At 53.3% G+C, this 10331-nt stretch overlaps 1 protein-coding gene across 1 annotated transcript; it reads left to right on the plus strand.

The window, feature by feature from the left end:
* Positions 1 to 1557: 1557 nt before the first annotated feature.
* On the plus strand, positions 1558 to 4977 carry EVX1 (even-skipped homeobox 1; the record flags this gene model as incomplete). The annotated part of the gene is made up of 3 exons (XM_084510019.1): positions 1558 to 1993; positions 3512 to 3762; positions 4447 to 4977. The coding sequence occupies 3 exons, from the start codon at positions 1558 to 1560 to the stop codon at positions 4975 to 4977; spliced, it is 1218 nt and encodes a 405-aa protein (XP_084366145.1).
* Between the last annotated feature and the right edge of the window lie 5354 nt (positions 4978 to 10331).

The following is a 10331-nucleotide window of genomic DNA, read 5'->3' on the forward strand; positions in this document are numbered from 1 at the left end:
CAGACCCAGAATCCTGCTTGCTTTTTGTTTGTTTGTTTGTTCGTTTGCCTCCCTGCATCGTGACCGTCTTGCTCACAGGGCTCTACAGAAAATCCCAGCGTGTTTCCTATTGCTCTGCCTGTTCCCCACCAAAGCAACGTCACCTCAAATATGCCAGTAAATTCCTTACCGGGTTGGAAACGCAATTGGTTGAATGTTTTCTGTAACCCGACTAGCCAATAACACTCCTAGAAAAAATTTAGAACAACCTAGTTACGACAGATGGTGAAAATGACTTGACACTACATGTGTGAGTCAATATTAACTCGAGAGGAGATACTTGCCGCACTCATTAGAAATACCAAAATACACCAAGGAGTCTACATGTGCGGCTGTATCTACGGTGCGAGGTCCCTTCTTTTCAGACAAGTGCTGTCCAAATGGTTGCCCTTGTCATTTCTCTTTTAGCAACATCTGCTAGCGAGCATAAGCTCTGGCCTTGATAACTTGAATTTCTCCGAGTCTGGGTTATTCTTGGCAGACCTTCTTCTTGCAGTTTTCCCTCCTGAAAGCAGATAATAATTTATGCAAAACAATTAATTAAAAAGAAGAAAGGGGAGGAGACAGAAAAACCCTCTTAAAAGCGCAAGAATCATCGAACGAATGAAAACCGTGAAGGAAGAAATAAGAGTAAATGGCAAATATCAGATAGCCAGAACAACTGCAGTTAGGAAAAGCGAAGTCGTTTTTATCTTTTCAGCTGTAAAACGCAATAATTTTTAAACCGCATTCTCAGATTTTAAACTATCGTTTTAACACGAATCAATAAAAAGCAATAACGATTATCCGAACAGGCAGCGATACTGAATCAAAACAAGCAGTCAAGGCTATTTCTACGTGCGAATGACAGTAGCGCATTTCCTTATCCTCCAGTTTGCAAAGGATTCCTAAAGCCTTATATATGCAGTTATGCGGAAGCTGATTGCCAGCAATAAATAATGCATCGAAGGAAGAGGCTTGAGTGCGTATCTTCTCACTTCCAGGGCGCAGCTAGGGATCTTCGCCTCAATTTTACATCAAGGCTGTGGCTTAAAGCAATCAAAAGGCTAGTTAATTGTCAAGCAAGGCTTCCCCCTGCGGAACTCTAACCGCATGTTACAACCTCTTTGCAGCTCAGCTCCATATGCATCTCTTTTTCACACTTCCCTCTCCATCTCGGGCTCCTACACCTGGTGCATCACGCATTTAGCCCATTAGCTCCGGCTCTTCCTTTCATCTTCCCCATGGCAGACGTTTCTATTTATCCACTGGCAATCAATGTGTGGCGTCACCAGTGGTACTGTAATGACGACTGCACCATTGAGGATGACAGCTTAGAAAGAAGAGGGCAATGGTGATCCCTCCCAGAGCAGCACAGCACAGTGGAGCGCTCGCATCACAAGGTCACCCTATCTCACCGCTGGCTCCTCTGCATTGGCAGGAGAGGGTTGCCGGGTTTGCACAAGGCTGGGGCGGGAGCGGGAGGGAGGGGGGGACGAGATCTGGACTTGTTTCCCCCCTCCCTTAAGCGAAGCCACAATGGAAACCAGGAAGGAGATGGTGATGTTTCTGGAAGGGACACAACTTGGCGCTCTAGTTGGCAAGAGGGTGCCTAATTTGTCCGAAACAGTGGGGAGCCCCGCACAAGAGCCGCAGGAGAAGATGATCCATCGGAACTGCCTCAGCCCCAGACCTGGCCCCTTGTCGTCCCGGGAGAGAGGAGGAGGAGGAGGAGGTGGCGGAGGAGAAGACGAAGAGGAGGTGGAGGTGCTGCCGGGGACAGGGACGGTGCCGGAGAGCCGCTCGGCGGCGGCAGCACTGCTTTCGGCCGGACAGCAGCCCCCCGCCCCGGAGCCCCCCTCCAGCAAAGGGCAGCAGAGCAGCTCGGACACCGAGTCGGATTTCTATGAGGAAATCGAGGTGAGCTGCACCCCGGACTGCGCCACGGGGAGCGCCGAGTACCAGCACAGCAAAGGTACCCAACTCCTTCCCATGCCTCCAGCCCCCTCCCGCTCCCGGCCGGGGGACAGCACTCGGGGGGCGGGGGGGGCTGCCGGAGGGGGGCTGCCCCCGGCCAGCTGAGCAAGCGGCAAGCAAAGTCGGGTCGGGGGAGCGGGGGAGATGCCCTTGGCTGCTCGGTTCCTCGGCCCCCTCTGCTCCCTGACGAGGGGAGGCAGGCTGGGGAGGCAGAGGACACGACACCAGGCAGCCCCCGCGTCCCTGGAGGGGAGCCAGGCTTCCCGGCGCTCATGCATCAGGTCTGCAGCTTGTCCTGCAGGACCCCCTTTGGCCAAGGACCCCCCACTCCCGATCCTTTTTTATTTATTTATTTTATTCTTCCCCACTGCCTGGACAGTGCATGCTCCAGGAAATCCCTTCCGATCCTCCCCACCGGCGGGGTTTTGAGTGTGAAGGGGATAAGAGGGGGGGCGAGGGGGAGCAAGATCAAACGGGTTTTCTGGCCAAGAGCTGTTTGTGGTTTTGCAGGGTGAAATGTGCCCGGGCGAGTGCGGAAGCGCCCATAAAGACCGTAAAATCGCTCGTCGACTCCTGCCTGCCCGAAGTGCGGCAGCGAAGTCCTTGTTTGCATGTTGGGTTTAAAAAAAAAAAAAAAAAAAAAAAAAAAAAAAAGGAGAGGTCCAAATTACCTTGTCACTTCTATGTCTCGGTGGCGCCAGCTCGGAAATGGTCCCAATGAATTAATTGCCTTTGGTCTCGGGCACAATGAGGGAGAGTTGCATTTGAAAGCAAACGCAGCGGCCAGGCCCCTTTTTCCCCTGCCCCCACTCCTCATTCCCACTTTCCCATCCCGGCTGAGCCCCCCCACCCCCCTCCCCAGCCCTACAACAATCCGCTTTTCCCCCCTCCCTCCTCCATCACTTCAAGAAGAAGCCGGGAAGCACGGAGAGCGCTGTCTGCCCTCTCCCGTCCCTTAGAGGCTTGTTGAAAATATCCCAGGCTTCGGAGGCTGAGCGAGGAGTCCCCGAGGCCTGACCTCCCCCCGCCCCAGGAGGGAGCAGGGTCGCTGCCTGCCGGCTGCTCTGCTCCTGGCCCCTTGCTGGGCTGCAGGAAGGGGCGGCGGAGCCCCGCGATGGGCACACCTGCCTTTCCCAGCCGCTCGGGGTCGGGGGATGCTGCGGCGGTGCGGAGAGCAAGCGGGGCATCCTAGCGGGCACTGCCAGGGAGGGGTGTGCGTGTGTTGGTGGTGTATTATAATTATTATTATTTTGGGGGAGTGGGCGGGGGTAGCCTTCCAGCCACGGTGAACGAACACCAGCTCAGTCCTATACTCGTGCTTCATCCCCTTCTCCCTGCCCCCTGGGATGTCTCCCTGGCATCCTCACCACACCGGGGCGGGCGATAGAAAAAGAGGCAAAATAGATGGGGAGGCGTGCGGGGGGAGAAGGGAGCTCGACGCGGAGGCGGGCGGGGAGCATCCCTCCTCGTCCGCCCGCCTCCGAGCGTGTGTCCCCGCTCCGGGCTCCCCACGCAGGGCCGTGCTCCGAGGCGCTGGCCGGCAGCCCCAGCGGCGGGGGGGATCACCCCAAGGGCAGCGGAGGCAGCGGCGGCTCCCAGGGCTCGCTGGCCTGCAGCGCCAGCGACCAGATGCGCCGCTACCGCACCGCCTTCACCCGCGAGCAGATCGCCCGGCTGGAGAAGGAGTTTTACCGGGAGAACTACGTGTCCAGGCCCCGGAGATGCGAGCTGGCGGCTGCTCTAAATCTGCCAGAAACCACCATCAAGGTACACGCAGCTCGGACATGTTTCCAATTAGCACGATATAAATCTATACGGCCAAACTTCCTTGCAAAACTCGGGGAAGCACTTCGCCAGCACAACCCTCCCTCATCTCTTTCCCCCCCAACACCCTCCCCTCCCCGCTCCGCTCCCGCCCCTTTCCTGGCCCTGCCCGCACCCTGCAGCAATGCGGGAGAGGGGACGCGGCTCCCGGAGCCATCCCAGCCAGCACCGCTAATCCGGCCTCTCCCTGCCAGATTATTTTTAATCCTCCCTTCAGGCCAGTCCAAAACTCCCTCGGCTCTTGTGGGAGGGAAGAGGGAGCCAGCAGCGGCTCCGTTTCTCGTTCCTCCCCGCTCTGCTTTGCCTCGTCCATAAATAAAATCCCATCACAATAAAAAAAAAAACAAAACAAAACAAAACACGCCAATAATCCCAGGTAATCCCGTCTGCAGGACGGTAGCGAGCAGGCAAAGGGGTCGGGATTGCCCTGAGTTCACTCGGCAGAGCCGCAGTGGGGGGGGAGAGGGGGAAGGAAAAGCAGCACCCCAAAGGGCTGCTCCGGTGGCTCTGTCCCCAGATGTACATGGGCAGGAAGGGTCCCCCCGCCGGGGGGACGGTGCCTCTCGGCGGGGGCTCTGCGGGTGCGGGGGCTGCGGGTGACGGCTGTGGCCTCCCCTCTCTCGGCAGGTGTGGTTCCAGAACCGCAGGATGAAGGACAAGCGGCAGCGCCTGGCCATGACCTGGCCGCACCCGGCGGACCCGGCGTTTTACACCTACATGATGAGCCACGCGGCGGCCACGGGCAACCTGCCCTACCCCTTCCCGTCCCACCTGCCCCTGCCCTACTACTCCCACATGGGCATCGGGGCCACCTCGGCCTCCGCCGCCACCCCGTTCAGCACCCCCCTGAGGCCGCTGGACACCTTTCGGGTGCTCTCGCACCCCTACCCGAGACCAGAACTGCTCTGCGCCTTCAGGCACCCCTCTCTCTACCCTGCCCCGAGCCATGGACTCAGCAGCGCCGGGGGCAACCCCTGCTCCTGCCTGGCTTGCCACGGCAGCCAGTCCAACGGGCTGGCACAGAGACCCTCCGGCTCAGACTTTACCTGTTCGGCCACGACCAGGACTGACTCTTTCCTCACTTTCACGCCCTCTGTGCTGAGCAAAGCGACCTCGGTTTCCATGGACCAGCGGGAAGAAGTACCTTTAACAAGATAAGCCTTCGTCTCAGGGTTGTTAAAAATTCGCCCCTTTCCTGGGCGCGCTGCGACTTAATGTACCTACATCCGATGCTTATTTAATCGTGTTCTCTCCCCAGAAGTGGACACCTATGGAAAGGAAAAAAAAAAAAAAAGACTAAAAAATAGCTCGGTCTTGAAAGGATTTACATTCCAAGGGGTGGGGTGGGGAAGAAGAAAAGAAACGGCTAGTGATTTATCTCAAAGAAGGATTTTAGGCACGGAAGAGAAACAACACCAAGCCGAATGAAACACATTTCAGTAACTAAGAAATGAGCTGGGACTTTTTTTTCAATTGACGGACTTCCTATCGGGGGCTGGGACTTCTGCAGGTCACGGCAACAAACCTTATGCACAAACCTACGAGATTGAGAAGGAAAATCTGAAATACTTGAAAGAAACATTGTCTTGATAACGAAATGGCTTGTGCGCATGAAGAAAGCAAAGATGTAATCTCTCAGAGTGTTCAGAAAATAAAAACAACGAGCAAAGAGCAAAACCAAAAGGTTTCAGGATTGCAACTCAACAGTATTATCCAGTTATTTCTATAGCGAAAAAACAATGCTTTACCATAAAGAAAAAACGGACATTCTGTACATTGCTATCGTGGTTTAATTGCATTCTTTACTCTCCCTTGTCTCCTCCTTCGTTTTGAGCAGAAATCCAGCAGTACATCTCCTCTTTCATCCCAACTTTTGTTTTTAAGAGGCAGACTAGAATTGGCAGGGAAAAATACGAGCTCCCGCTTCTTCATGGGTCAGAGCTATTTGTCCTTTAAATAACAATGTCCTATTATCAGTCGCTGAAATGTGCACACACCGATGAAATTAGCAAGTGATGTATATGTAAGGAGGGTTTTTGAATATCGAATGTATAATGCTCTGTGAGCAGAGACCCCGTGCCAAACGCTAACAAGCCGCCAAGGGAAGAGATTAGGTGACAGGGAGCAGAACTCCTTCAGACAATCACTAGTCTGTAAATTGGAGCAAAGGCGATTTCCCTTCCTTTGTACTTCAGCCTTCAGTTCTCTCATTGGCTTTTCTTTGCTGCCTTTTTTTTTCTTCTTTTTTTTTTTTTTTATAATTTTTATTTAATTCGAGTGTTGGGTTTTGTGTGTCCTTCCCCACCCCTACTCTTTGCATTTGTATGTGTCCTTCACACTGGTCTCTCTTCCTTCTCGAGGAGGATTTCTTTCACAAAGCACCCCGCCCCCCGCCTTCCCCTTCAGGTATTTCGGAAGGAGGTAGCATCAGTGCTTTTGCTTGGATTTCTATCAGCCTAAAATTTAAAAAACAAACACGGACACCGGACTGGGTGGCAGTTTCTTCCAAACCCGAAATTGTTTGATTCTATTTTTAAATAGCCCAAAGACTACACTCCCATAATTTGTTACCGTGTTGGAATAAGATACACTAACAGCAACAATAACACCACCACCAACTATAATAACAGACACATTTTAACAACATATCACCCACATTTTTATTGTGCTTGTTTAAGAAGAAAAAAAAAAGAGTAAAAGTGTTGCTTAAGCCGAATTTCACCTTCGTGCAGTTTCTAATAGTTACAGTTCAACAAGCAGGAAAATAAATGCTGGACAGAACAAAGACGTGTTGACACCTCCGCTATCTACTTTGTGTTAAATTGCTGAGGACCCTCTGGTTTATTGTCACACTAGAGACTTTTTGTCCTTAGGACAGGGAGCAAAGAGCAGCGTTTCCCTGCAGCGGATGGAAAGCGGGGAAGAGACGCGGGCGTGCCAGGATACATTTTTCCAATCAAAATTTGTTTATTAGAGCTTTTTTTAAAAACGGATCCAAAGTCACCATCTTTAAATCATTAAGGGCAGATTGTTCCTCCCTCTCTGAAGGAGATGTCCTCATGGACATGGAAACTGATGGCCCTTTTTGGACACTCACAAACAGACTCTCCTCCCCCCACCCCCGGAAATAACAATTGTAAACAGAGTCCAAGGGCAGAGCTAAACAAAATCCTGGCTTTGCAGGCGCCTTTTCCCCCTTTACTTTATCTTTTAGCAGGCACGAGAAGAAGCAGCCCGGTAAAACAGGAGCTAAGCAACGACTGCCCGATACAGCCCCCCTGGCGTCGCCGTGGAAAGGCGGCTTTGGAGAGGTGGGGAGCAGCTGGATGCTGCGGGGTAAAAGCAGGGGCTCCAAGGTGGCACTGCCTCCATCCCCGAAAGCACCTGCTGGGGTCGCAGGGCAGGATCCGGCCAAGGCTGCTGCCCAGGGCAGCGGGGCGGCGGGAGTAAGGACCGCGGCGTTTCTTCGCCAAATGCCCCGGGCTGCAAAACGCTATGGGCTAGGGCGCAGGGCTGTATAGGGAGAGACCCACGCAGATATACGTTTATCCATATATATATATGTGAGATGGGCGTGCGAGGCGGCGGCTGCAGCCCTCCTGCCCGCAGCCCGGGCTGGCGGTGCCTTCGGGCGCACGGCAGAGATTGCCTGCGACAGGTAAATGGGCTCCGGGTCGCAGTAATGCCGAGAGTATTTTCAGTTAATAGGGGAGGGAAAATGAGGTGTCTGGAGCGATATTGGAAAGTACAAGATCGATGATCCGTCCTCGTGTCCAATCAGCAGCCTTTAATTGACTGTATTTTCTAGGTAATTGAGCCGCTGTGCTCCTAAATTGAAGTGGAAGATATAACAATACATCTCGCCGGGAGGAATTACTCATTACTTCATAATGAAATTTTCCTTTTGCTGCGTGGGGCCGCTGCCGTTAACGCCTTCGCCGCCGGCGGGGATGTCCGCGGCCCCACGCAGGGCGCCGGCTCCGGGCACGCGTGGGCCATGGCCGGGGGGGGGGGGGACGACACGGGGCACCCGATGTACAAGGGCTCTGCCTGGGTCCCCTCGGGTCCCCCTCGCCTGTCCCTGGCCAGGGCCGAGCCCCTCGGAGGGCGCTGGGCGGTGGCGGCCGGGCACAGCCCCCCGGGATGCTCCCACCCCGGGGGGCTCGGGGTACCCCGTGTGCCGCCTGGGCTCCTCTTCGCAGCCAGCCCGGTTGAGCTCCAAAAGGCCTTCCCCGCCTTGTTAGCGTTTGATTGATTGCCTTATTAAAGCGTGTTCTTGTAAGTGTGACCGAGCTGATTGCACTGCATATGTTTGGGATAATGCTCATTTTAAACAACTGAATAATAATAATACTAATAAAAAAAGGACCAGAAGAAGAAGAAGATGAGCTCTAGAGAACGGGTTAAGCCTAAACGATCCCGGGGAGCGGTGTTGTAACTCGCGCATTAAATTGCTCCGTTACCATCAAATCACTCAGCCCTTTTCGGCTCTACTCAGACCATCTTTGTTGTGCTTTATGTCACCTTCTGTGCCATTAAGTGAGATAGCGCCGAGACTACCGCTTACTTCCCCGTCTCAGGCTATACGTTTTTATTAAGGCTGTATGATTAAACTGGATCGGATCTGCTTTCCCAGCACGATTCTTTACTCCAGCGCCCAAATCATTAGAAAATCGGCTCTCCATATTTCACATTTTCTGCTCGGTTGTTAGGTCGTTTTCCAGCACCTGCAGCAAGGCGTGCGGCTCCTTTAGCTTTTGGCTTGTATATCTCCAGGATCCTTTTGTTTCCTATTATTCTCCCGCTCGCCTGCCTACTTAATTTTACTACCGAGTTTAGCCCCTGAAAACACTCTCCGCCATATGGCACCCCAAGGCCCGCTGTCCTGCCCCTTACAATAGCGTCACCCGGGGGTAAAGCCACCGCCAGGACGACTTGGAGTCTCTACAGCACGAGTGGCTTCATCCAGGCGCATCAGGTTCCTGCAACGGGTGTACGGGGGAGGGAAGCGGCTCCCAGATCCTTCACCCCCGAGCCCCCCGTTTGTTGCCCGCTCCCTGCAGCTCGCCTTGCTGTGTCTTTTGCAAGGGTCGCGTCCCGCTCCGCACCCGAGTGCTGAGCGCGGGGCGAGTGCGGGGAGGGTCCCGCGAAGGGCTGCGGTTCGGGCAGACCATGGTTAGGGCAGGTCCCTGTCTTTGCCAACTTTTTTCTTCTCTTTCTCTCACTTCAAACAAACAAACAAACAAACCAACAAATAAATCACCATAACACACCTCCCCCCCCCCCCCCTTTTTTTTAATCATTTAAACTGAGTATGCCTACAACCAGGCACAAAGCTCAGGTTTACTCTAATATTAAAAATAATAATAATAAAAAATAAACAAATAACGCCCCCCGCACACAACATTTTAAAGAATCACCATCGGTGTATTTCATGTACATATATGTACACACAAAGCAAACGGGCAAAGCGATTTTCCCCGCTGCCCTCTCTGCGAAGAAGTGACTGGGACTTCTTGAGAGACAGAAATTGCCACTTAAGAACATCACATGAAAGTATTAAGTAATTATTTAAAACAAGGCTGTTTAGAAAAATATTTGTATTTATTGCAGCTGCTCGATTGGCCTCGTTAAAGCTGGAGAGCATTTAAATTGTGTTACAGTCTCATTTAAATCCAGTTTCGTTCCAGCAGGCTGCAGAGCCTGAATAGAACCAATCACTCCATAATGATGATGAATGAGAAATTAATTCAGATACAAGCAAGACAATTTAGGCCTTCATCTGTTTAAATAGCCTTCCAAGATTATTCGCAATTGCAGGTCACAGTTTTAATCAATTGTCCAATCTTGTGAAAGTCATATCCTTGCATCTTCATCGAGATTATTTATAGCACGGCGAAGCCCTGTGAAAGGTATACGCTCTTAACAGGAACAATTACTTAAAGGGAAGCGTTCGCAAAATGAAAAACAAATGCCTCCGTGGGCAGTAAATGATCAAATGCCTCCTCGCTCTCCCGACACATCCTTCCCTGCTCGGGGGGAGGGAGGGCGCCTCAGGTAGAGCGACAAGGGGACAATTGCCCCGGTCCCCCTACAGCCGCGTCAGTCGGCAGCTCCGAGGAGAACCCATTCCTCAGGGCCCCCCCAGACCCCCCCGGGGGCGATGCCTGCCGTAGGTGCCCGCAGCCCTTGGTGGGGAGCAGCCTTCAGCCAGACCCGGGATGCCAGCCCCGGTGGCGGCGTGGACCGGCGTTTTTTTGCTGTGAAGTTGAAGCAGGCCGTTTGGGGAAGTCGGGAGAGATGCTGCGCGTCTCGAAGGGGACCTGGCAAGCAGGGAGGAGGACGGCTTTACTCGTCGGTGCCCCTTCTCCGAGCACAGCCCTATTTACAGGCGGCCCTAAAACCCCTCGCCCCCCAGGCGTTGCCTGGAAGGGCCGCTTCGGGCTCCTGCCCAGGCTCGGAGAAACACCTGCTGCCCCAAAAAGCTCAGCCAAAGGGAAGGCAGCACGAAG

The sequence above is a fragment of the Aythya ferina genome (genome assembly GCF_964211825.1).
Source record: "Aythya ferina genome assembly, chromosome: 2".
Taxonomy (NCBI): Eukaryota; Metazoa; Chordata; class Aves; order Anseriformes; family Anatidae; genus Aythya; species Aythya ferina.